This window comes from Psammomys obesus, unplaced genomic scaffold, assembly GCF_907164565.1.
Source record: "Psammomys obesus unplaced genomic scaffold, mPsaObe1.curated_primary_1811, whole genome shotgun sequence".
Classification (NCBI taxonomy): domain Eukaryota; kingdom Metazoa; phylum Chordata; class Mammalia; order Rodentia; family Muridae; genus Psammomys; species Psammomys obesus.
The window spans coordinates 10698281-10724741 of NW_026585987.1; the positions used below are offsets into that span (position 1 = coordinate 10698281).

General features: G+C 42.2%; 1 protein-coding gene across 1 annotated transcript in view; it reads right to left on the reverse strand.

Annotated features, from left to right (window-relative positions):
- Positions 1–1429: 1429 nt before the first annotated feature.
- The window catches only part of Mroh2b (maestro heat like repeat family member 2B), a 57290-nt gene continuing 32258 nt past the window's right edge, over positions 1430–26461 (reverse strand). Inside the window, exons 22-42 of the mRNA XM_055601106.1 lie at positions 25323–25349; positions 24161–24280; positions 23921–24000; positions 20581–20716; positions 20398–20493; positions 20021–20110; positions 19611–19731; positions 16552–16649; positions 14516–14668; positions 12490–12647; positions 11863–11989; positions 11151–11338; positions 9662–9802; positions 8186–8300; positions 7469–7615; positions 7036–7218; positions 4016–4171; positions 3625–3756; positions 3058–3160; positions 2059–2124; positions 1430–1536 (exon numbers count right to left, since the gene is read on the reverse strand). Coding sequence (XP_055457081.1) covers positions 1430–1536; positions 2059–2124; positions 3058–3160; positions 3625–3756; positions 4016–4171; positions 7036–7218; positions 7469–7615; positions 8186–8300; positions 9662–9802; positions 11151–11338; positions 11863–11989; positions 12490–12647; positions 14516–14668; positions 16552–16649; positions 19611–19731; positions 20021–20110; positions 20398–20493; positions 20581–20716; positions 23921–24000; positions 24161–24280; positions 25323–25349 — 2544 coding nt within the window. The remainder of the gene's footprint in view (positions 1537–2058; positions 2125–3057; positions 3161–3624; positions 3757–4015; positions 4172–7035; positions 7219–7468; positions 7616–8185; positions 8301–9661; positions 9803–11150; positions 11339–11862; positions 11990–12489; positions 12648–14515; positions 14669–16551; positions 16650–19610; positions 19732–20020; positions 20111–20397; positions 20494–20580; positions 20717–23920; positions 24001–24160; positions 24281–25322; positions 25350–26461) is intronic.

Consider the following 26461-nt stretch of genomic DNA (forward strand, 5'->3'; position numbering starts at 1 on the left):
ATCTGATGTCTGGCTGCTAGTTTAGAGGGACCCTGGATCTGGGGCTCTGTGCGTCCTCATTTGAAGGCACACTTACTTGCTCACAGGCCTAATCAGAATGCACAGTGGTTCCCTTGTTCTCTACTCTCAGATTTGGGCCCGCAGGCCAAATGAGAATGTGGAAGATCCATAAGCTCAGTGGTGTCCACTGTTTGGCCACTGGGCAGGGAGGCCCGTACTTGGAGCAGCCACCTCTGCTGTCTCAGTCACAGAGCACAGAGGCTCTTGCTTGTTCTAGCCTCTGCCTGCCCTACTGCAGTTGCAAACATAGGAGGCCCATGAAGCTGCCTGCTGCAGCCTCAGTCCTGGGAGGCCCGTACAGTTGGCCGTGGATCTGGGAGGCCCTTACTGCTGCCTCTGCTATCTCAGTCACCGAGTAGGGAGGCCTGTGCTTGGGGAAAAGGGAAGCGCAGAAGGATTGAATATTTGCCACTCTCAGTCCATGGGTGACCTGGATCCAAACTGTCCCTGGCTGGGAAAAACTGAGATGATCCTGGAAATGAGGTTGGTACTCCATAGTGTATTACTTAAAGTTATGTCAAAAACCTGAATTTAAATCCAATCAGTTTCTTCAGTAGTTTCATCTGAAGACACACGAATGAACAGTCCTGTCACAGAAAGTCATCAAAGAGAGCTATTCAACATTGTGGTAATGGTAATGGAAAACCCTCTCACCCAGGAAGCTTCAATGTTTTTGTTCTGGCTTCAGCTGCCCTGCCACTCACCAGTTTCAGACTTTTGGATCCTGTGTCCCTTAGATATGGTGCGTACTGGTTGCCGCGGTCTTGGTCCCCCGTATCTTATATTTTTGTTTGTGAGGCTAGCCTTTAATGGCTGAGCCATCTCTCCAGCCCTCATTGCAGTATGTTAAAAATAGAAACTATGCCTTTTAGCAGAATGTCAGAAATGGTGTTTTGTAGAATAACACCTAACATAGTTTTGATGAAGAAATTACAGCCTTGGAGACAAGAGACAGGTTAAAGTTTAACATGTAATGATATATAAAAAAGGGAAAATTGTGGGTGGTGATTCAAAGTCTGACAAAGATATTAAAGGCCTATGGATGAAAGTTAAAGGTAGCCCTCTTTTCACTCTTAGTGTAATTGTGTCAGGCTATGCCACTGTTTGGTATTTGCATCTGTTTGGATGTAAATTTCTCAAGAGAGAGGGCAAACCAAATCCAACAGGTTGTTAACAGTCAGATAACAGGCTGCCTCTGAGGTGAATTTATAAATCTACCACCTGGGAGACTCTGGAGAGTAAGAAATGTGCTTGAAGATTCTCATCCTAGGTGCCCTGTCTGCTTTCAAGAAGATGTGAATTTGTGAGTTCATAGGACAAAGACAGGAGTTGGTTTTAGAAAAAGCCTAGCTGTTTATTCCTTGATGGTTTACAGTGGGATGCTGATCTCTTTACACCTTCTCAGCAGGGTCTGTAAGGCAGCTTCAGCAGCTCTCTGGACACTGATACAGGGGTCCTGCCGGAGTGCCTGAAGCCCTGAGATGGAAACGGGAGCAAAATCAAATGAACAAGAAGAGTCAGCGAGCTCCTAATAGGAAAAGCAACCCAGAGCCAAGGCCCAGTTTGGACAGCCCTGCAGTGCTCTACAGGTCAGTGCCGCATGGACACCCAGTCAGGCCTCTTCCACTCTGAGAGGTCAAAAATGATGAGGGGCTGGGGACGGAGCTGGCGGGACAGTGTGTGCTTAGCAATTTCAAGCTCGGTCCTTACGAGAGAAAGTAGGGAGAGGAAAAGGAAGAAGAGGGGGAGAAGAGGGAGGAAGAGGAGAAGCTCATGATCCTGTGATCAACAGGAGAAATCATTGGGAATGATGGCCGCCGAGGACTAGAGCTGAAGGGCTATCAATGCATAGAAATTCCAGGGTCTAGGAAGCCTCAGGAAAAAAAAGAAACTGGATGCCAAACTTTTCTATTTCTGGGCTGATCTGGAACTGGGAACAATGAATCTTTCTCTAAGACTGAAGCCAAAGCATGTGCACAAACTAGAGGTGATACTTACTCATGGTGAGTTGTTCTCTGTCTAATAACTCCAAATATTGATTAGTCAGATGGAGAATAATGGCATCTAAAGTCAACAAAAGAAAAGGTTACTGATGGCACTCTCAGGGAAAAGTGGACCAATTGTACCTAGTCAACAGACAAATGGACTGACTGGTGAATGGTTTGTACAAGTCCTCATATGCCTCTGAGGCTGATGTAAGAAGAACTTTTATTGGGTCTTTAGCAATGTATCTGGAAAGTGTTCCCATGTCCAGTTCATTTAAAAAATTAGCAATCTGGCTTTCTTGGGGGCCAGGAGAAGATACTGTTAGGTTTTAAGCCTGCATGAAATAGGGTTTCTGCAGTTGTCTAATTTACAGTGTAATGAAGGCAATGATGATTTGAGCCAATAAAAAGTCGTGTTAAACCTGACCACATCACTGGCCCTGTTTACTGTGAGATGGGCTAGTTTGAGCAGGCTTACAGAGAACACTTAAGATTTTACAGGACAAGTGTCCATAGAGCTTTTTTTTTTTTTTTTTTTTTTTTTTTCTGTTTCACAGACTTGTCCGGGAGGTAACACAAGGGAGTGACACATTCCGTGTCACACAACAACAGAACCAAGGGCCACTAGATCAATGTGCTTCTCACTTAGGTCATTTTGCTATTATGCGCACAGCTTGAGAATGCAGAATGTGGCTTATAAGAGGCAGAGCAAAGTATTTATTCTGTGGTAACAGGCTAGGAGGCAAGCGAGACTCTGGGAAAATGAAGAATAAACACTTGGAAGTGGTGGAGCCTCAAGGGCTTAAGAGAGGAATCATCAGGTCTGGGGCAGGGAGTGTTGGTCAGCTGGAAGGGGCTGTGCATTTTCATTCTTGAAAGAAAAAAAATGATGTCACATGACAAATAACCCTTCTCCTCCTATCTTCTTCACTCTAATCTTTCCATGCCATACCAGCCAAAATGAAAGCTAAACAGGAAAGAAAAGACTTTAGGACCAGGAAGGGAATTTCACCTGTGAGCTTGACAGCTGCACTCCGGATCATCTCCCAGCTGCTGTTGAAGAAAGTGAACGAATGTGTGTGGAGGATCCACAGAATTTCCTGGTTCTTCTTGGCCTGAAAGAGATGTGGAGGATGATTTCAAAGACAGCCTTTGGAAGGTGACCCTTGGTGACATGTATTATCCCATATGCCTTGGAAGAGAACCTGAAAGGTCTTGTTAACACCCACCGCCATGTGCTGATTGAAAGTTGTCTTATGACTATTCTAATAAGGATTAATCAGGAAGGCACTGGGGGCTTAGTTCTAGGGCTACAGAAGAACTGCCCTTGGATTTGAAGGAGAAGGAAATGTGTGAGAAAGAATACCAGAAATCACTGTCATCCCTGCAAGCCTGTCCTGGCCCTGTTGTTATTATTAAAAACAAAACAAAACAAAACAAAACAAAACAGGAAATACAACAGATGTGACTTGAAGAGGTCACCTCAGTCTGCTCTGTGATAGAGCTTAGTACCAATTATGTGTATTCTCATGAGGTTTGTCTAGATTCCCGTCTGGCTATTTTGGTAACACCATCTCACCAGTTTCATGCAGAATTGCCTATAGAAGTCCCTGGCCCGTGGCAGTTCCTGTTCAAGGAGGTGATCTAATATCCCGTAGAGCTCCTGAAGGCCCAGGAAAGGGATACAGATGACCAAGACATCGCGGCAAGCCTAGAAAACAGAGGTTTTGTTATCACAGTCTGTAAGAACAGGGTAATCTGTTATAAGGGAATGATCACACATTGATACCATGAAAGAAACAGGAAAGAAAGATGGAAAGAGATGACGAAATGGAACTTTGAATTGGAAAAGCGACTTTCGGGTTCAGTCTGAAGGGTACACTAATGGCTTCTGGTTCAAGAGACCAGGCTTATTTGTGCTTCTCAGCTTTGGGGAGAGAGGAGGTGAAGGTGTCTGCAGGTCTACTTACAGCTCCGATTTTGGGGTTAGGGTCCCAGAGGTGGAGAAGGAATGAGATCATGCTCTTTTTTACTTCTTCAGCAAAAAATATCTTCCACCTCCTTCCTGTTAGGGATGCTAAATCCTCAAATAAGAAGATAGCTGTCAGCCTCACATCATCTTGCTCCTGTGGTGACAAATGTATCATCTCATGACATATTCCCTCCTTTGGTACTTCTTTGGTACCCACCTCATCTTGCCACACTTTAAGCAAAGGAAAGAAGGAAGGCAGGCAGGCTAGAATGTGGGCACTGGTGTAGTCTTTTCACTGCCTCTGTTTATTTCATTGACTCTTCATAAAAACAAACATAGCTTCAAAATAATCCCCCAGTCGCTGTTTTGGGTGATGTTATAGAACTGAAGATTCAATTTCTGACTGTGTGGAGACATATGATTGTAGAACAACAAATGGGAGAGTTGGCAGCAGGAATGGGGGGGGATTTCCATTTTTGTAAAATGTCTTGGTTGCATCATTAATCCTAAAGTTATGGGTCATCTTATGTAAGCTGCATAAGGCCCAGTGCTTTTCTTCAAGATGCCAAATGTTTTTTAAAGTGATGAAAAGATGTTCAAGAATACTGGCATTGAGTCCAAACAAAAACCTGCCTGGCCCTCTTCCTATGAATATGTAAAATTACGGATATTTTTGGCCAGCATAGTTGGAAATGATTTCAAGGAGCAAAATGTGAGATGATGGGGAAGGAAGCCTCTGTTGGCTTACGTGTGTGCTCTGTTGATGGTTCAGAGTTCCAACAAGATGAAAAAGCAAAGATGAGTTTTCTGTTCAGTTGAACAAAACTGGTCTAAGATTTAGGAAACATCTGTCAAGTTCAATGTTCATTTTTTTCAGTTGAGAAAAATGGATCAGCACTGGGTAAACTGATAGTGTGAGATGGCAGTGTAACAGGAAGGGGAGGACAAGAGCACAGCACAGGCATGAGCTTTCAGTTATGCCCTGTCTTGAACCCTCATCATGTTTTGAGAATTACAGGAAGGCACTTGCACGCTGAGAGGAAAGAGAGAGAATGGAATTGATTGATCACAGAGTTGTATGCTTAACCTATAGCAAAATACAGAAGAGGAAGTGTCACAGAGTTATGCACACTTGGAGGAAGTTGGCACCGTGAGGGGAAAATTTCCATGTCTTTACTGACATCTAGGTCTCGTAAAACTTTTAATCACATGGGATGGAATTACTCCTTACTGGGAAGGTGAAATGTCCAACCTAATAACCAGGAAGAGTTTGAATTTTTTTCTTTAATAATATTGCTGTGTAATATTGCTTTGACACTGTTACGAAGATTTGTGACTTACTTGGGGCTCAGATTCAAGAGAAATATTATTATTTCAACAAGAAGCCAGGAGATCTAACAGATTGGGCCTGAAAACCAAACTTCAGTCACAATGTTGCTAAAGATTGACATCAATTATCTGTGTAGTAAAAGAATAAACTTTTTTTTTTTTCTCCAGAAAATGCTACATTGAGTGGGAGCCCAAAAGGATTTTCGAGGACAATGTGAGAACTAAACTGATGTTAGTAAATTAAAGAAAATGGCTGAGAAAAAGAATAGGCAGAAAGCTTTTTTCACCTGCTAGGTCACACTAGAATATAAACAAAGTACAACATGCAAAAACACAACACTTGAGAATTATTGTATGTGGGAACATATTATATATTAAAATTAAAATAATACATTAAAATTATGTTGAGTCAAAATCCAGAGCTAACAAATCAGCAAAGTTTCAGAAAGAAAGAGAAGCATTGAGATTTTGGAGTAAGCTGGGGGCAGTGGTGCACACCTGTAATCCCAGCACTCAGGGAGGCAGAGGCAGGCCGATCTCCGAGTTTGAGGCCATTCTGGCCTACAAATCGAGTCCAGGACAGCCAAGGATATCAGAGAAACCCTGTCACAACCAAAAAGAATTTGGAATAAATAGAGAAATGCACATAAAAGCTCATTTTTCTTTAAATTCTATGCAATACTTCTCAAGCCTCAATAGGAATTTAACTCAGTCAGTGGCTTATAAAATATGAATAGAAAAATTAGGTTTGTGATGAATAGTGAAGGGATTAGGGGTTTTCAGTCTGGAGACCAGAAGATAAATAAGTGATTTAATAAGAGCTTAATTTTTATGAAAGGAAAACTAGAGAGGGAAACTACCAGTTCTCCGTCTCCTCTGGCAACAGGACCTGAGGAAAACTCTATATACCACAAAATACCAGTTGTTGTGAAAAAGATTTTTACATCCACAGTTTATGGACTATGGAAAGGAAATGACACTCCTTCACCTAGGATTGCTTAGTGATTGTGATTATTCAAATAAGTTACATTTGTGAGCTCCATGGTCCCTTCATCAGTTAGCAGCTCTGCAGGCAGACTGTGAAAGCAGGCTTGGGCAATACATCATCAGTGTGTGGTTAGGTTCCAATAAAGTTCCAGCTTTATTGACAAGTGTGGAATGTGGACTGGATTTGGTTCATGTGTTGTTCATGTGTTGGCTGACTTCTGGATGAAACGAGTCTTTGAATTTGGGAAGTGGAACAGATCGTGTGGGAGGAACTAGGAATTGTCCCAGTTTCTGTATTCCCTAAAGCAAATGAGGTGTGAGCAATTTATTTGGGAGATAAACCCGGGAAACAAACCTGGGGAAATGGCAATCGAATAGGGGTGGAAGAAAGGAAAGAAAGGAGAGTCTGTGGGTGTGCCGCCCTCATGGGCCAGTGGCGCTTAAACCTTGTGTGGGCTGAGGAACCTGGGAAATTTGTTCAGGTTTCTTCCCAGGGCTAGCCTCCTTCACAATTCTATCCCACGCTGCTTAGGTCAGCTCTGTTTCCGGGAAGCACATTCAGGCAGAGGGACACTGGGAGTCAGCAGCCTGTACGGGAACTTTTGGCGGAGGCACCTACAGTTTTCTCCGTGCACTACCATGACCATCCTCTGTTCACCCACTTCTTCCAGGGAAGGGAGACGCCTGAATTGGCTCACTTACGTCTTCAAAGAAGGTTCTTGTTTGCAGCACTATTTCCTTGAAGTAGAAGCTGACGTCTCTTTCCGTGAGCAGCCCCAGGATCTTTTTCAGAGCCTTCAAGCTTTCACAGACGACTTCCGTGCGAGCCAGGTGGTACAGGCCTCTGATGATGGATTCCAACATTACCTGCTTATGTTTCTTCACCTGTTATAAAAACAAGGCCTCCTAACCTATAAAATTATTCTGTGTGTTTTTTGAATAGGTAGGGATTCCCAGGTGGGAATGGTGACTAAAATTGGGCTACGGTCGTTTGTACTTCAACCCCAAAGCTGCTACTTCAGCTAGGCATTTGGGATTTTCACTTCATTTCTGTGAAGTTACCAGATGGGCATTGCTAGGTTATTTCCTTGAAACTCTGCTTATACAAACCCTTCCCTCCAAGAATGCCTCTTACCTTGTGAGGGGCCCCACATGCTGTGTTGCCCAGTCCTCGGATAGCCATTTGCCTCAGAATAGCGTTGGACTCCCAGGAGCTCTGATCCATGAAGATCAGGACATCTCGAAGATTTCCGTGCTTCCAAAGGATTGGCTCCTTCATAAGCTGAAACCAACAAACTCCTCCCCTTTATTTAAGGAGGTCAGTTCCTTGAGGGGGATGGCTAAAGGCATCTTAACTACAATTAAAGATGGGTCCTTACTGCTGTGGAGGAGAGGAAGAAAGCTCCCAAGTGAACCAGCAAATCTTGTAGTGGCTGAGCTCCAGATGTGAGCTTTGCCCAGGTCAAGATAGTGAGGACCAGACTATCTAGACAGGAGGATTTTCTCAGGGAGCAGTGAAGAGCACAGTTACTGATCACGTTCCTTCTCTGGCTTGGCTAGCCCTCACGCCAGGGGAAGGGCTAGTGATACGCTGACTGTGTTTTGTCCTCCCTTCGCATTTATTATCCTTCCTTCTCTGACCTGGTAGGTTTGGTTCCCACAGAAAAGGCAGAAGATGGTAGAGAGAGGGATTTCCTTCTGTGAGCATCTTTGGCAGAAATGGGTCTCTTCACTACTAAAACTCCTCCTGAAGGGCCCCTTTCCTGGCTCCGGGTATCACTAAACTCCATGTCCTATGTGAGAAACAGAGCAAGGGACCAGTGACCATGCTCTGATGAATATTCTCCCTTACCTCAGAGAAAAAAGCCATGCCGGTTATCCTGTAGTTCTCAGAGGACGAAGTGAGAGACGAGAGTAGGTATTCCATGATATCCAGTATGATGCCATGTTGCCAGACTGCCATGCTCCTGGAAACCGCAATTTTTTTAATTCTTTTTTTTAATTTTTAATTATACTTTATTTACTTTGTATCCCCCCTCTAGTTCCCTCCCTCCTCCCCTCCTAATCCCTCCATCCCTTCCCCTTCTCTCCACACTCCTCTCCCCAAGTCCACTGATAGGGGAGGTCTTCTTTTTCTTCCTTCTGAGCCTAGTCTGTTAGGTCTCACCAGGAGTGGCTGCATTGTCTTCCTTTGTGGCCTGGCTTAATAAGGCTGCCCACCCTCAGGGGGAGGTGATCAAAGAGTAGGCCAATCAGTTCATGTCAGAAGCAGTCCCTGTTCCCATTACTATGGAACCTATTTGGACACTGAACTGCCATGGGCTACATCTGTGCAGGGGTTCTAGGTTATCTCCATGCATGGTACTTGGTTGAAGTATGAGTCTCAGGAAAGACCCCTGTGCTCAAATTTTTTGGTTCTGTTGCTCTCCTTGTGGACCTCCTGTCCTCTCCAGCTCTTACTATTATTTCCCACTTCTTTCATAAGATTCCCTGCACTCTGCCCAAAGTTTGGCCATAAGTCTCAACATCTGATTTGATAGTCTGCAGGGCAGAGCCTTTCAGAGGCCCTCTGTGGGAGGCTCCTAACTTGTTTCCTCTTTTCTCCTTATTCCGATGTCCATCCTCTTTGCCTTTCGGAGTGGGGATTGAGCATTTTAGCTAGAGTCCTCCCTCTTGATTAGTTTCTTTAGGTGTACAGATTTTAGTAGGTTTATCCTATATTATATGTCTATATGAGTGAGTATATACCGTGTGTGTCTTTCTGCTTCTGGGACAGCTCACTCAGGATAATCCTTTCCAGATCCCACCATTTACCTGCAAATTTCATGATTTCCTTGGGAAACTGCAAATCTTAAGAGACTTATTTCCTTGTAGATTAGCAGTTCTCCCCCTCTGGGTCGTGGCCCCTTTGACAAACCTCTGTCTCCAAAAGTATTTACATGACAGTTCACAATAATAGCAAAGTTAAGAGTTATGAAACAGCAAGAAAAACATTGTTACGGTTGGGGGACGCCACAACATGAGGAACTGTAGTAAGGGTCACAGCATCAGGAAGGTTGAGAGCAGCTACCCTAAACAATGAAATAAGCCCCAATATATTTACCCCACCCAAGTAGTCAATTTAAATACATTTTACTTAAAGTAGTTCGTTTTACTCATCTTTGCTTTTGAGGGAAGTGGTAAGTTTGGGGCCAAAACTACAGCTTTTCCTCTTCTCCCCCTTGATCTTTCTCTCTTTGTGCTGACTTGATTGCTATTAGTGAAGGTGCATCTTCACTCTTCCTTTTTTTTCTCTCTTTTTATATCCACTGCTAGATCCGCTCATTACCTGGCCAGGGCACACACGCCTATGTGATGGGTATCAGGATTGCTAAGTAGGGTCCATAAATTGTCCCCTTCATCAGATTCCTTTGCAAGGCCTTCTTTCATAGCTTGGGCTTGCAAGCATTTCAGAGTTGTAGTTGAGAGTCTAGAGGAGATAATAGATGCTGTAGAAGTAAATCAACCCTACAGAGGAAGTTGGGAATTTCCAAGTTTACTCTTCCTACTTCTTGTTTCTTCCAACCTTAGATTTGTGGATGTCGTTCAAGACAAAAATAAGACAGCCTTATTCTCCCACTTTCGTCTTGGGGTCAAAGGAGACAACAGGTGATGTGAGCCAGAAGATAATGACATGAAGTCTTGTCAACTGCCCAGAAGGAAAACCAACCAAACAATAAAGAATAAACCAAACCAAAGCCTACACACAGAGAGTGAAAAATAGCACATTTTATTGGATGGTTGACAACATCTTACTGGGAACCTGTCAGTTGCCACAATGTAGCTGCTATTGTCTGTGCGTTCACATTTGCATGTTTGGGTTCAGGTGCGGCCCTTTATACTGCTGTCATTTTGGTGAAGTTACATGTGTTATCAGAGCAGCATATGTTGAGTCTAAATGCTGTTTAAAATGTCTTTTAAAAGGTTGAATTACGATCTGACATTGGAACGAAAAGCTATGCAAAAGGTCAGGGAAGCAGAATGACATGATATAAAGTCAGAATCGATATCCTACAATTTTCAAACAGGTCTCTTGATGAATATAAAGCAATTGTTAAAAAATATAAGAAAATAATAAGTCCTAAGGCTTAATAATTTTTTTTGTTTAATTTTGGCTTCTTTTTCCTTATTGGTCTTATGTTTGATTTTCAACTGTGTGTGTGTGTGTGTGTGTGTGTGTGTGTGTGTAGAGAGTGAGAGAGAAAGGGAGAGAGAAAGAGAGAGCACTTGCGAGATAACATAAAGTTGGATGTGTACGGAGGGTTGGAGGTCTGGGAGGAGTCGGAGGAAGGGAAACATGATAAAAAATATACCTTTAAAAATGATCTATTTAAATAAAAGAAAGAAAAGCATGATTTGTGGCCTGATGGAGAGTCTTGTTTTCCTTAGTGTTGTATAGACTGAGGCTGCCTTTTTCAATTGCTGAAGACTTAGAATGGATGGAACAGTGCTTTCCTTCTCTGTGGCCTTTAATATCACAGAATTCCAATTTTCCCAGGAAGATGTGCACAAGGGAACTGGCATGGACCTTTTAGGGAAGGAAGCCCAGCCTCTCATTCCTCATGTGACCTCCCTAGGCAGGTACCTTGGGTACTGGCTCAAGGAAAAGAACTTGGAAAGACCAGGCTTGGAGTCACAGGTAAAGGCTGCTAAAGCTTTGCTTGTTCCATAAGGGTTTTATGCCAGGGCAGAAGGCTCAGAATCTGCCTTCCACAGGCCCTCTTCAGGAGTATGGTGTCAGGACTGTTAAGGGAGGCTTTTCCTGAGGGGCCTTTTACCTGCAGGGGTCTGCAATCTGCTGCCGCTCCCCATGTTGCATTACTCGTCGCCTTTGACTCAAGCTAGAAGTTGGCATTTTCTGGCCCAGTGAGCAGCTGACCAGCTTCAGGAGGAGGGTGAACAGCTCTGGATACAAGTGAGTGATACGAGCCCCTGTTAAGATTACTTCATACATGGCACAGGCCACCTGAGGGAACAAAGGACCCCTTAGTCAGGCAGTTTTCTTTCCTCCAAGGCTATTTTTTTTCACTGCACTGCTACAGAAGTTTGTACTTTCTCCCAGAGATTATTTTCTATTTTAAGCATACCCACAGTAAAAAACACACTTTTTTTTTCTTTTGTGGTCTCTAATCTGCTTTACAGGCTGGGTTTCTTAGGACTACCATACTGGCGTCATGACTTTGGTAGACACACCATAGAACATAACAGGTTTTCCAGTGTAGGGGATTTTCAACCACCACAACAATGGTCATCTGGATATATTGAAGACTAATTTGGAAATATATTTTCTTTAGCACCGATAAGAAATTTACTTCCAAAAATGATCAACCACAGACAATGCTGCTGCCACATTTGTTGAGTGTGAACTAGACTGTGGTTAAATTTATGACACTTTTGAAGAATGGTTAGTGCTCCTTCACCTGGGGCCAGGTGAGAGCAGGGCACGGAGTACAGAACAGACAAAGGCAAGTGATTAAATATCCAACTTACTGCAATGGCATCTATCCCGGCCATGTCATCCTCTAACCTGGCTTCCAGTTTCTTTATCAGGGCTCTCATGAGTTTGCTACTGGAGGCAGGGTTTTCAGCCAACGCCTTCCACAGTGTCTTTGTGTCCCTGTGATAACAGGTCAGGAATATGGCAGATAAGGCACAACACTTAGGACTGTGGGCTTTTCTATCTGACTTACTTTAAAACCACATTATGATGAACCTCGCTTGCAAAGGCACATAGATATGCAGCTAAGTCAAGAGGCAGTAATGATAGCTTACTTAAAAGCCCAGCTTTTTGGCCTTGGGTTTTGGAGACATGTGAATATCCAAACAGATGGAAACCTCTCACACTGGTATATTCTATGCAACCAGAAAGAGGAGAAATATTTACTTCCAATATTTGCTTATTCTTATTATAAATGCAATACACTTCTCTTTTAAGATGAGCTCCTTTGCATTTAATAAAATACTTAGAAAAATGTTACTTGTGGTTCAAATATCAATTTTAAAATTGTTGTTCAGGTGAAACATTTTCAACCCTTGCTAACTTTCCGTTGAACAATACATCCTTCCTGGTGCCTTGTATGATGGCCTTTTCTAGGAGAACAAGCATTTAGACTCTACCTGTCAAAGGGCAGAGGCTTCTGTAGTAGGCTGACAACAACTGCCTCCATGTGAAAGCTGGCGATCAGGGAGATGGCTTCTAGCATAAACTGGAAACTTTCCTCCTTTTGTCTGAGGACTGGCATGTGATGGTAAACTGTGCTCAGGATCTCCAGAAGCTAAGAGGAAAGCATTAAGTTGTTACTTTCTCTCTCCCCATGAATGGTATAAGGGAGGTACCATTCACACTGTGGTGGGTGGTTGATGGAGAAACAGTAATGTTAAAGACAGTAATTGTTTCTGTGCATGACTCATTTCTCACTCAATATTACTGGGAACTGGGTATCACTTTAGCCCAGCTTAGTGAGCACTAGAGATGTTTGTGCACTGTGCTGCGTACTGTAATCAGTACTGTTGGGGAATATGTTGAAAAAGAAAAAGGACGCAGCCACTTTTTGACAGAAGGGAGGGACCTAATAAAGATTTCAGTCATCTACCCAAAGGACTGGATTCTAGGTGGTAAAAGGCAAGACGGTCCAGAGGCAACCAAAAAATTTTAGAGGAGCCGTGGGTCTGGGTAGTAAAGATATACAGCAGTTTCTCAGGGCAAGGCAGAGATGGTAGAGCAGGGCATCCTTGAGAGAAAGGACACAGTGCAAATGTAAAAGTAAAAACCGTGAGGATAGAGGTGATGGAAGAAGGGTGATTGCACAGAAGAGCTGAAGCCAGCTCACAGAGGATGAAGAATGCCAGCCACGTTCCTCCATTTGGATGGTAACCAGTGGGGAATACTTTCATGTATGTTCAGATTTTTGATATGGGTAAGGGCATGTAACTATACTAAGCACCTTGCTTCTACTTCAAGTTTCTTTTTCTTGTTTTGTATGAATATTTAATCAAATTTTATTATAAGCATAACGTTGTTTTATCACAAGCATAATATTATTCAAAAAATTACAAATATCCCTTATGGTGATTATATCAAAGGTCCAGTTCAGTGATAATTGGGGAGGGTTTAATTTTCTTTTCAAAATCTTTAGCAGATTCTGTGAACCAATCTATGCATGCCAATCACACACACAGCTCTTCCATATTCATCAGCTATGATTTCCCCACATTTATCCTCGTGCCCAATGTGTGGTTTGCCACATTAAAAAAAAAAAAAACAACTTACAGGAAGGTAATTAGGATAGGGATGATTTCTAATAACCTAACTCAAAGCTGTGTAATTGAGGGTTGCTGACAATGGGATGTGGGAATAAGATGGCCTCATTCAGGTCAGTTTTCCCTCTTGCTTGCTCATCTTGGAGTAGTGTGTCTTCTGTCTTTGACTTGAGTAGTCATGACAGAGTGTCTCCAGCTGGAGTTCTTAACAGACATTTCCTCAGTTTAAATTCTCTTCTTTCTGCCTATGTTTCCAGTCTCATACAAGACTGAGTGCTTTCCCCAACCCACCGTCAACCTTATTTACCAGATGACGCACTCTGTGAAAAAGCAGTGTGAAGAGCAGCAGTAAAGTAGAGACCCTCCCAGGGGTTGGTGGCTATCTCGGAAGCATCCAGCTACCCATTTTCAGCCTTGTGAATCTACTAACCCAATGTCTAAAGGCTAGATGTGTTTCCTTTGTACAGACAGAGTAGGAGCCATTTTGAATGTGTGTGTGTGTGTTTGACAAAGTCTCATGTATTCCAGGGTTGTTTTGAAATTCCTATGTAGCTAATGATGGCCTTAAACATTTGAATCTTTTGCTTCCATTCCCCATGTGCCAGGACTACAGACATGTACCACTCTGCTCTGTTCATACCATGATGGGAATTGAACCTAGAGTTTTGGACCTGCTAGGCAGATACTCTGTTGTGTTTTACAAGTGAAGATATGGCTAGGCCATCCAACCTTGTTACCATATAGGTTGGGACTCTGCTGAGGTCCCTGGAGCTCTTGCTTGCTTTCCATTAGACTCTAATGATTAGAGGAAGAGAATGAAAATGTGACTTGGCATTTCAGAGGCGCTACAACTTCTCTGTTACACAACTGGCTGTCAGTTCACCTGCTCTTCCAGCAGAGCCCCATGCTCCTTCAGGGCAGTGATCATCCATATGCCACAGGCTTTTGTGCACATGGGGTTGAGAGTTTCCAGCCCATCCAGTGTTTCCTCCAAGAATGCCTGGATTTCTTCATTGGGGATGAATTTACAGACAATCTGAGGATATAGGCACAAATGCATTATTGCACACCTCACTTTAGATCTAGACACCTAAACCGGCTGCTGTGGTGGATAACAGAAACCACTGTGCTTTCCAAATGCTTAGCATATGACCAAAACTGCAGCGAGCAGAGACAATAGGAGCTAGTCTGATTTTTCCTCTAAGCAAACCCTACCTGTGGTGGTTTCTTTCATCATTTCATATTTATTGAGTTTCAAGCCTGCTGTGGCAATTTCTTCTCCAAATACAAAGTTATAGCATATTGCAGAAGGGAAAAACAGTGGAGGATATATATATATATATATATGAAAGCACCTTCACACATATTTTACATATTATAGATGTATGTTTCAAGTTCAGGAGAATTTGTCAGCTATACTAAGAACCATGATGAATAATCAAGTGGCTGGCAGGATCCATTCTTCACTATTAAGATCAGCCAACAAGGTCAAGGAAATAAAAACTGCAATTTTGGTCTCTAGGTATAGGAGGTTCAGAATGGGTAGCAGTGTGTGGATGTGAGTGTCTGCGTCTGATGGGCAGCCAGGTGGAGTTTGGCAGATTAAATGAGTTCCCAGGGGCATCAACTTGGGCTTTTAACTTGTCTTGAGTTGGTTATAATTTATTGACATGAGGACATTCCTAAGCACAACAGACTCCCCCCAGCATTAAATGGTCTGATGCTGTTTTGTTGAAGATAATGAACTATTTTCCTTGAGTAGTTGCTCACAAAAGCCAGTTTGTGAGTTGTTACAGTTCCCAGAGAAATGTCTCAGGCTTCCATAATGTGCTGAGACAATTCTTCATTGTCTCTGCGGCTGCCATCTTGATACAAGCTATCTCACCTAACAAACTGGACCAGTTTCCTTCAGGCTGAATTTGGTAATTTTGCCCTTATTCTTTTTCAAAAAAATTTATTTTTTTATATTAATTACAGTTTATTCACTTTGTATCCCAGCTGTAGGCCCCTCCAGCATCCCCTCCCAATCCCACCTTCCCTCCCTCTTCTTCTCCTATGCCCCTCTCCCAGTCCAATAATAGGGGAGGTCCTCCCCCCCTTCCATCTGACCCTGGTATAACAGGTCTCATCAGGACTGGCTTTGCCCTTATTCTTCCCCACATCCCACTCTCCCAACAGCAGCCAGTGATCTTTCAGATCGTTTAGACCCACTAAGACAATTGCACCCTGTCAGGACAATTTCCTCCACTCTATTGTCATCCTCTATTGACTTTACAGGACTCTCTTTCTCTCTAGATGGTCATCTTTAACACTATTCCTTATCCTCTTACTTGATTTTCTTTTGCCCAATTATTATTACTGGATATTTTATTTATTTTCATATTCCCTTGACTAAGATGCAGTATAACTTTGGTTTCTCTTTTATTAGAGCGAAGAGTTGATCTTGACATATGCTGTATGTTCAGGAGATGGCAAGTGAATGGATGCCTGATTGAATGAGTGACAGAATTGATCATTCAGTCCTTACAATAACTAAGAAATAAGCTGCAGACTTTCATTGCCTGAGGGAGATGGAAGTACTTCAGGCAGTATACAGAGGGTGCATCTGATTGACCGGAAAACACGTACTCTGTCCATTCTCCTCCAGTGCTTCCCCTTTTGGAGGCCACTTGGCTCAGAATGTTTTCTGTATTGGCCTCATTAAACACAGCTGAGGACTTGGAACATGTACTCAAAGTTAGTAAAATGAGTAACTGAGAGCAAAAGGTCTCTCTCTGAAAGGTTAGTTTGAACATCTGAAAAGTTAGTTTGAAGGCCTTTTTGCCTTTTGCCTTCATCATGGGGAGGTCGTAGCTTACTCATTTGGAAATTAAACTAGACATAGCTTTGTTTACAGGGCCAGTCTTTCCCATTTATTACCTTAGCTATTTTGGAGGAGATCTTGATTTGGACCTGGTCATCATTAGATTCCAGCCCTTCCTGTAAGCCTTCTAGTCTGTCCACCTCCAGGAAAATGCCTACAGTCAGCAAAGGGAGAAAGACAGGTTTTCAAAAATCCCAAAGGAAGCTAAAAAGTCTGGCAGTGTTTTGATGTGACCGTAATTCAACCGTTGGATGCTTAAAAAACAAAAAAACAAAAAAACAAAAAAAACAAAAAAATAAAAAAAAAAACCAACTAAACCAGGAAAGGCTGTCTGATGACCTGATGACCATTACTACCCAGAGAGGTCATCTGAGGTTATGTTCTCTGCTCCTGTTTCTATTTTTGCTGGTGAAGAAGCTGTGGCAGAGAACTGGTCATTTGCTGGAGGTCATACAGTTACTACAGATAGGCTGCCTGAATTTGAACCTGTGTTTGTCTGCTACGAATGCTGGGGCCTTAGTAAATGCTATTACTACTGCTGCTTTTGAAGTTTCATTCTGTGGTGAGTTACCTTGAGGAAAATTAAAAAGGAACAGTTTTAATAGGGAATTATCAGCGAACTGTATAATTTATTGCTGGTAACAATTTATGAATAGACCTAACCAGTAATGATTTCTTGCTTGTCAGGTGAATGCATATTAACTGTAGAAACTGAACTTTGGGCCATTCTGTGGGAGGGAGCCTAGCCCAGGTGAACGGACACAGACTTAGAATCAGCTGTGTCGTAGCCACTGTGGCACACACTTTTTAATCTCCGAATCCCAAAGGCAGAGGCATATGGCACAGTGTGAGTTCAAGGCCAGACTGGTCTACAACATAAGTTAGTTCCCAGCCAGACAAGTCTGCATGTTGAGATCTCACTCTGCTTTTCTCTTCTATTTCTTTTCTTCTCCTTCCTTCCTTTTTCTCTTTCTTTCTTCCCTTTTATATTAAAACAAAGAACCAAATATGTCTAATTTTCTATCTTAAGTGTCACACTGCACCCTTTTTCCATGCCTTTGTGTTCCTTTTTTGATCAACTAAAGCAAAAGAGTAATGTTAATTACTAAAGATAAGGCTGTTTGAATTTGAACCTGTGCCTGTCTGATATGACTCTCTGGCTTGCTTTCTTTGTGTGTGTGTGTGTGTGTGTGTGTGTGTGTGTGTGCTGCAATGCCAGGTGGTTTCCTCTCACACTCACTGCTTTCTTCCTCTCACCGAACCTAGAGCTGGACATGGCAGCTCACAAGCTCCAGAGACCCTCCTGTCTCTTCCTTACATGCTGCTGGCTTGTAGGTATATGTGACCATGCTCAGATTTTTAAATGGGTGTTGGGATTTCAGTTTGGGTTCTTATTCTTGTGCAGCAAGTGTTCTTCACCCCTGAGCCAGCTCCTAGGCCCTCCACATACAGCCCAGCCTGGCCTTGAATTCATGATTCTCCTGCCTCTGGCCTCCTTGGCATATGTTTCTGTGGTGGTGGGGCGCCTCCATGACGGGCAGAACTTCTTGTTAATCAAGTGTTTGAGAATGAGAGTTGTGTCTGTATTAGGGAAACAAAGCAACCTACAGGAAGAAAAGCTATAAAATAACCATTCTGATTCTTTGTTTCTCAGAGTGCTCCTTTTCTCTCACTGGGGTCTTAAACTTAGATGTGGTGCCCGATCTCTGTGCCCCTGCAGTGCCGAGCTGCCATTGGTGATGCACCTCCTTAATTCACCTTAACCAGAGGTTGCAATCAAGATGAGATTTTAAAATCTTAAAAAAAATGCTTATTTTTATTTGATGTGCATGGTTTTTTTGCCTGCATGTATGTCAGTGTACAGCATGTGTGCCTGGTTCCATGGACATCAGATGAAGACCTTGGATTCCCCTTGAACTGGAGTTACAGATGGTTGTAAACTATCATTTGGATGCTGGGAATTGCACTCAGGTCCTCTGGAAGAACATTGGAAACTCCTAACTGCAGAGTCCCAAATTCTTCTTCTAAAGTACAGACAGTTATTCACATATAGCTGGAACGCTGAGGGTGGGGAAGTCTTTGTGTCTAATCCGGAAACTAAACAAAACATCCACAGTATGTTCTCTTAGGGAACTCCAAAAATTATGTGGCACCACTATAACTGTGTAATTTTCTTCTGGAGAAAAGTATGTGATGTAAAGACATTGCTAATATGTTCATCTTCTTAGTGATTTAAACCAGAGACTTTCAGAATATTTTTACCTACTTTAAGAAATCATTAAAAAAAAAAAAAAAAAAAAAGAGCAGGCTTCCTAAAGGTATCATCCAAATATGGTATAACAAGATGCAACAAGATGAGTCACAAACCTCACATCAAGCCTGGATGAGACAACCCAGTGGAGTGAAAGGATCCTAAGGTGGCAGAGAGTAGGGGACTGGATGATGGGATTGGAAGGAATGGAAGGAGGGAAAGTTGCAGTTGGGTTATAATGATGAGAGGAAAATTAAAAAGAAATTTAAAAATTCTGAATTTGTGCATCTGCTTTAAAAATTTTGTAATACTTTTGTGTTAGTTTTTATTTTTCATTTTATTTATTTACTTATTCATTTATTTATTGAATCTGGATGTGGTGGTAGACATCTTTCATTTCAGCACTCTGGAGGTGGAAGCAGAGCTCTGTAAATTCCAGGTCAGCCTGATTTACATAATGAGTTCCAGGTCAGTCAGGGCAGCATAGTGAGACTTAAAAAAAAAAAAAAATCTGGGTGTGGTCGTGCACTCCTTCAGTCCCAACACAAGGGGGGCAGAGGCAGGCAGAACTTTTTTGAGTTCGAGGCCAGCCTGGTCTACATGGACAGCCAGGGCTACACTGAGAGACCCTGTATCAAAAAGACACTCCCCTCTCCCCCCCAAAAAAAAAATAGAAAAGAAGAAAAGGAAAGAAGCTACTGAGAAGACAAATTGACTTGTTACAGATCCAAAAGACAATACATTCTGTGACATAATTACGGCATTACTAAGGTATTAGAATTGAGATGGAGGGCAGGACGTGGTTATTGGAATGAAGACTCATGGAAATTGTCGAAAGCTAGGAAAACAATTCCCTTTCCTCACCTTTTACACAGAACAGACCAATAGTGGAGCTAGTAGCTGCCTGACGGATGGAGGCCAGGGTGTCACAGGTGTGAGGAGCCAGGAGCCCGAGGAGTGACCCGATTCTGAAGTTCTTTGGTGCCTGCAGGGTACAGGATGGGGTGGCGTGATGGTACATCGGGGTTAAGTCCCTTCTTTGCCCTCCGCAGGCGTTTAGGATGAAATTCAATCCCGAACATCTAAAAGGTACCTGATTCCTCATGGGTGGTGGAAGCCTGCGTAAGCATTTATACAAAGTAGCCACCGCGGTGGCTCTGCGCTGGAGTCGAGAGATCCCACCCAACCGTTTGCTGTACCCCCTCCGTCTGGGACCGGGGATCTGTCAGGCCAGTTCTCTAGCAATGCCATCTCTGCTTAACGGAGTTACTTGCCTCAGTGTCATTTGTTAGGACTCTCGAGATGATTTGGAATGCTCTTTCTCTCTCCCACTCTTTCTGGGAAACAAGCCACATCCGGAGAAGCTGTTGGGCAAAGAAGGAATGCCTTTGCTTAGTATTCTTCATTTGCATTTGATTTTTCTTCCCTTCTCCCTCACTGTCCCCCTTTCTCTGCTTCTTCTACGACTGGGTGTCACCTGCCTGTAAATTAAAGGGAAAAATTAAAAAAAAAAAAGGTTGGCCCTCCATGGTAGTTTAAGTGGGTCAAGCTGGTTGTCTTCGGTGGAGAAGATGGGGTGGGGCTCGTTATGGCGGCACACTAACAGACACCTTAGGGAGCTGAGCAGCCAGTGCGCGGTGGCCCTACTCACGTTAAACATTTCTTCACAGTTCTGTGCATCCATGTCATCCCATATCATGGACTTCAGAAGCTTCCCTAGGGCGTCCATAGATCGTTCGTAGAGAAACTGAAATCAAGTGTGGCTGTTAGTCTTAGGCTTCACTGGAAACGTCCCAGGGGCGCTTTCCTTTCTTCTCAGGCCCCAGTCACATACCTTAATGCGTTCCTTGTCCTTGTCCGTTTCGCCCTCGTCTTTGAGTTTTTCCAGAGGTGGAAGGGGCAGCAGCCTCCGAATATTCTCTTCAAGAATATTCAGGTGGTCACTTAGCGACAGCTTAGGTTTCAGCTTGCTGAAATGAGAACCATGTGGAGGAAGGGACCCAATTATAAACAAACCAGCGAGGAGAGTGCCCGAGATCCGGCTACAAAAATCTAAGCACGTGCTAAATCTATCACACTTTCTGAAATATTTCTGAGTTATTGAGGGAGGTGGTGATAGCAGGACAGAAAAAGGGGAGACATTGCTGTTTGGGACACCGGGAAGAGGTTAATCACCTTTAAAACATTGGTAATACCCGTTAAAGTCAATACAGGTGGTAATGATAAATACTTATTGTGAGCATTTCTCATAAAAAAAGCAAAGACAGTGAAGAATGGGACAATTTGGCTCTCTCCCTTCCCCCTCCCTCCTTCTTCCCTCTCTCCTCTTTTCTTTCCATCCAAACATTTACTATATGGTTATCAGAAAAAAAAAAAAACTTGGTATGACTTGGGAAATGCAAATGTTAGTTCAGTATAAAAAGCTATTCATTAAAAATTGTACAGATGTAGATCAAGACGATAGGTATACTACAGAGCTTCCAAATAGAGATACTGTTGAGAAAACTGGAGAAAGGTACACAGAGAGGAGTGTGAGTCAGTGCTTAGCTGGGACGACCACCATCTTCTCCTTGGCACTCTCTGATTATTTCCTTAAATTAGCACACTGATGTAAAACTCACACGCAGTGAACCGCATCTATCCAAAGTCTGCACTTGAATGAATTTTGTCTTGCACACATAAATGAAAATGACACCATTTTTGACCCACAACATTTCTAGCATCCCTTGATGTCCTTTCTAGTCCTGGTTTGCAAGTTATCTTTTCTTACAGGTTGGCCCCAGGCAGTCAATGACTTTTTGTGTGTGATCAGAGAATACTCTAGTTCTATACAAACTGAGTGTTGCCATTAGCTTTACATGGTCATTGGAGATGTTAATACGAGTTGAGTCATGTAAGTGTGATACATAGTGAATTTTGAATGAAAGATAATATAGCTTAAAAAACTACAGAACACATAATGAAATGATAATGTGCTGGATAGACTGGAAAGAGTGAAACAAAATATGCAGATATTTTTAAGTGCCGGGTAATCAGCACCAAGGCTGTGTGCGTGCTCTTCAGTCATGCTACCAGTGTACTGTGCTGTACCCACGTGCCCAGCTCTTACCACAATGTCACCGTAATCAGAATAGTGCAGTGGAAGTATACAGGTAGACTCATGGACCCCTGGGATGGAACAGAGAGCCCAGAAATAAACCCTCAGATAATAAAATGATTGATTTTTGATGAGGATGCCAAGAGCATTCAGTATGGGAAAAGAAGGGTAGTCTTTTATTTTCTTCAGATACATTTACTGTGTGCATTTCAGAGTATAGCATATTATAGTAATTATATATTTATAATTATGTTATTATTTATTACATATATAACTACTATGGAAAAACAAAATAACTCATGTAGTAGGTCATATAACCTCCCCCCATCATTATTCATGCAGCTGAAATCTTGAATTGGCATGGTTGCACAGCTGTTAACGCAGCACATTCTCTTCAGATTTACTCGTCGTACAGAATGCTACTCTGTGTTCTTTGATTGACATTTTCTTATTCCTTTTTGCCTTGCATTTAGTAGCCATTGTCTTTTTCGCTATTATTTTGTATTGGGCTTTTTTCTTTAGATTTTCTATGAAAGGGAGGCCCAAAAATGCTTTTGCTTTCCATGTCTGGATTACTTTATTTGGCACAGTGTCCTCTAGGTGAGCCTGTGTTGTGATAAAGGACAAGGTGTTTTAATTTTTAAGGTGGAATAATATTTTATTATGCATATGTTCTTCACAGTCTTGTCTATGTAGAGTTAGGTTGCTTTTTTTTTTTCTATGACTTCTATGAAAAACCCTGCAAGGGGCACTGGAGTTAGGTATTTCACAAGGTGGTGATCTCATTTTCCTTGAGTATCTATCTGCAAGAGGAGCTAATGGGTTATGTGGTAATTCTATTTTCAATTTCTGTTGAAGCATACATATTGTTTTCTCCAAGGGACCAATGTCAATGCCAAAAGACATTGTACAGGATTCTCTTTTCTCCTGCCCCCACAAACACTTGTTTCTTTTTAGGAAATAATCCTAACGGGTGGTTTTTGATTTTAATTTTCATTAGTGATCTTGAATATTTTTATATACAACTATTATACATAGAAATAAAGAAAAATACCATTTTTAAAGGATTGATAATAATGTGGAAAGTCATAACAGGAAGTGGGAAAAACTGGCGTAAAAGGTCTTATGCAAGCAGGACCTCGGGTCTGTGAAAAAATGAGGACCAGCAATGAGGGCGCAAAAGATGCTGTCAAATATGTCAGCGGGGGTGTTATGGTGAGCTTTGTTATTTTAATTTTCCTCTGCTTTTCAAATTTTAACAGTAAACAGTGATTTTTTTTAAAAAACTGAATCAGGGAATATGACTCTAAAGACTTGTACAAAATTATTTTCTTTGTCAGGGTTATTACTCGTAGCTAACTAGAGCTAGGGTCTGACTAGATAGTTCATAAGTTTTTAATTTGAACATTAAAATTTGCTTGTAGGCTAAAGTCTTGGAAGAGAGATTTTCTTTTGTGCAGAAATTTAAATCTCTGACTCCTCTGAATAGCTTTTTGACCCTGTCACTTATCAAATGATCAATGTCTTAGCCAATTTGGTAACTCTTTGGAAGGTGAAAAAGCTGTCATTTGTAAGCCCACTGAATAATGTGTTTATTTTGGAGAGGATGTACTGGAGTCCACAATGATAGAGGTCAGTTGATAGTCAAGAGGTAGCTGAATGGGAGAAAATACACTTTCAATAAGAATAAGAAAGATTTGGGGTTGGGAAATGGCTCAGTGGTTAACAAGAATGGGTCCCGAGTTTTCATTCCCAGAACCCACATAATGGATTCTGAACCTATACAAAAATGCTGAACACCAGTGCTGGGTGGGCAGAGACAGGGTAGTGTTGGGGTGAGCAGAGGAAGGGGTCCCACTGGCCAGCCAGTCTAGTGGAAACCGTGAATTCCAGGTTCAGTGAGAGATTCTGTCTAAAAATGGGGAGAAGAGCAATGCTCACATGAAGAGCAATCCATATCCATCTCTGGCACATGCACATATATGAACACGCGTGCACACACACATAACACACACACACACACACAGAGGGAGAGAGAGAGGGAGGGAGAGAGAGGGAGAACAAGGATTTCTTCTACCTTAGGTATCTGAAGGCAATTAAGGCTTTCCACCGAACAGGACTGGCCAAGGAGTTCAGGGGCTCATCCTTTATCAAGTCCTGTTAAGACAAAAAGAAAAAAAAAAAAAAGACAAAATATTTCAGAAAAGCTTGGGCAGAAGGATGTAAGACATGTGTTTCAGATTGATGTTGAATGTCACCCGCTTTTATATGGAACACTGGGGAAAGGTGGGGGGTTTCTTCCTTCTTATGCACGCACCAGCATAAACCTGATCAACATCTCCTTGTAGGTAAACTGGAATTTGTGGTCTGCAGCGTCTTGGACAGCGATGCCTACTTCAGTGATGCTTCTCGTGAAACTCATTTGCAAATCCATGTCCTGAAGCAAAATAAGCCCCAGTGTAAGGCAAGATCTTAGGCACCAGGCCAGGGTCTACAAGCATGGGTGACACATTTGCTGCCTTTTCCATCTCCACTTCCCATTTAGGGTCTGATATAGTGATGGGAAGAGGGACTGCCTCTGACATAAACTGATTGGCCTGCTCTTTGATCACCTCCCCCTGAGGGGGGAGCAGCCTTACCAGGCCACAGAAGAAGACAATGCAGCCATTCCTGATGTGATCTGATAGACTAAGATCAGAAGGAAGGAGAGGAGGACCTCCCCTATCAGTGGACGTGGGGAGGACCATGCATAAAGAAAGGTGAGGTAGGGTGGGATCGGGAGGGTAGGAGGGAGGGGCTTATGGGGGATACAAAATGAATAAAGTGTAAATAATAATAATAATAAAATAATAATAATAATAATAATAATAATAATAATAATAATAATAAAAAGATCAATGTTGTCTCACATACACTGGAATTTGTCTAGAGCAGTGGTTTTTAAACTTTTTTTCCTAACCATAAACCACAAAAAGAAATAAAACAATGAAGACTTACTTGCACAGACAATATCTGAGACACTGAAATAAGAATTTAATAATACTATTGTTATGTGCGTTGCATTAACTTTTTATTTTTAGTCATTAAACAGTTTGCTGTTTGTGACTTACTAATTGATATCATGGTCTCCCTTGAGGGTCGATTCACAACCTGTAGTTTGAAATGCATGATAATGGTTTATACTTTGGAACCACCTGGAGCCTTAATATAGCTCTTTGTTCTTGGATTAGATTTACGGAGTGTGGCTCCAAATTGGGTTGATTAGTTGCATGTTGAGATCTTTTCAGTAGAACCAGATCAAGAGGTCATCTGTACTTGACATACTTCTGAGGGAGAAGTATGCATGTATTTCTTTCTTTTTGTATCAGTATGTATGTATGTACGTACGTATGTACGTACGTACGTACGTATGTATGTATGTATGTATGTATGTATGTATGTATGTATGTATTATCTAGCATCTATGTGTCATCCCCTACCTTATTTATCACAGACACGCCCAGAACCTGAAAAATTAAAGACAAAAGGAGAAATGGAGTTAGCAATGAACACAGACACTTCCAACCCCCAAAGACACAGCCCTTAGGCTGAAGCTTAGCCCCGGGAGGAGTGTTGCCTTACAGGCAGGTACATTCAAAACAGCCATATCAAGAAGGGTAAAGACGGGGTTTTCAGGCTAAAAGGTTCTGGCTCAATTTGGCAGGAAGAAAGGAAATAAGGTATCTGGACTAGAACGTGGGCAAACCTACAAGATGGAAAGCCACATGGTGGCTGACTGAGAAGCTGGGAACATAGTCATGTCTGCAGTCAGGCTTGTGCTAAGAGTCTGGATCTCTTCTGGTGGGATCGACGCATTAGGGGATATTTTAACATATGTCATTTGCTGTTTCCTTCTGTGCAGCTCTCTTTGGGCGAGGGAAGTTGCCAGTTGGCCTGAGCCCTGTCAGAATGTGCAGGGTGCAAATGTGCCCATTGCTCCAGTGAGCTCGTTAATACTGTGCTGTGATCCACTCTGCCTAAATCTTGCGCTGCAGCTGTCTGTCCACGGCCTTCAGACAACCCTCCCTGCACCACACCATCAGCGGCATTTGCTACGGAATTCAGGTGTTTCAAGGTTAAATGTGATTTTTAAAAGTGTCTTCTCTAATTTTAATTAATTAGTTCTATTTTGTGTTTTAAATTTTGTTATTTTCTTGAGGTAGAGTCTTGTTATGCAGCCCAGGTAATCTCAATTTCTCCTTTCTTCTATTTTTTTTTTCTCCCCAGCATACTAAGAAATGGGTTTTATTGTGATATTGTCATGTGTGTAAATCGTTAAATTTTCTTCAAACATCCTTCCCCACTGCCTCCCCATCCCCTCTCTATGCCTCTAGCTGATTCTTCTGCTTCCGTGATACATATATTCCATTACTTGCTATTGAGCACTCTCCCTCCTCCCTTTAAGCACATGCTTCTCTCATCACAATTTCCTTCTACTTCCATGACTACATGTACACAAATAAATTCAAACATATATATGTATATTACATAGGACAGAAAATCCAATATTTACCTTTCTGGTTTATTTTGCTTAACAATAATTTATAGGTCCATTCTTTGACTCTTAAAAATGTACTAA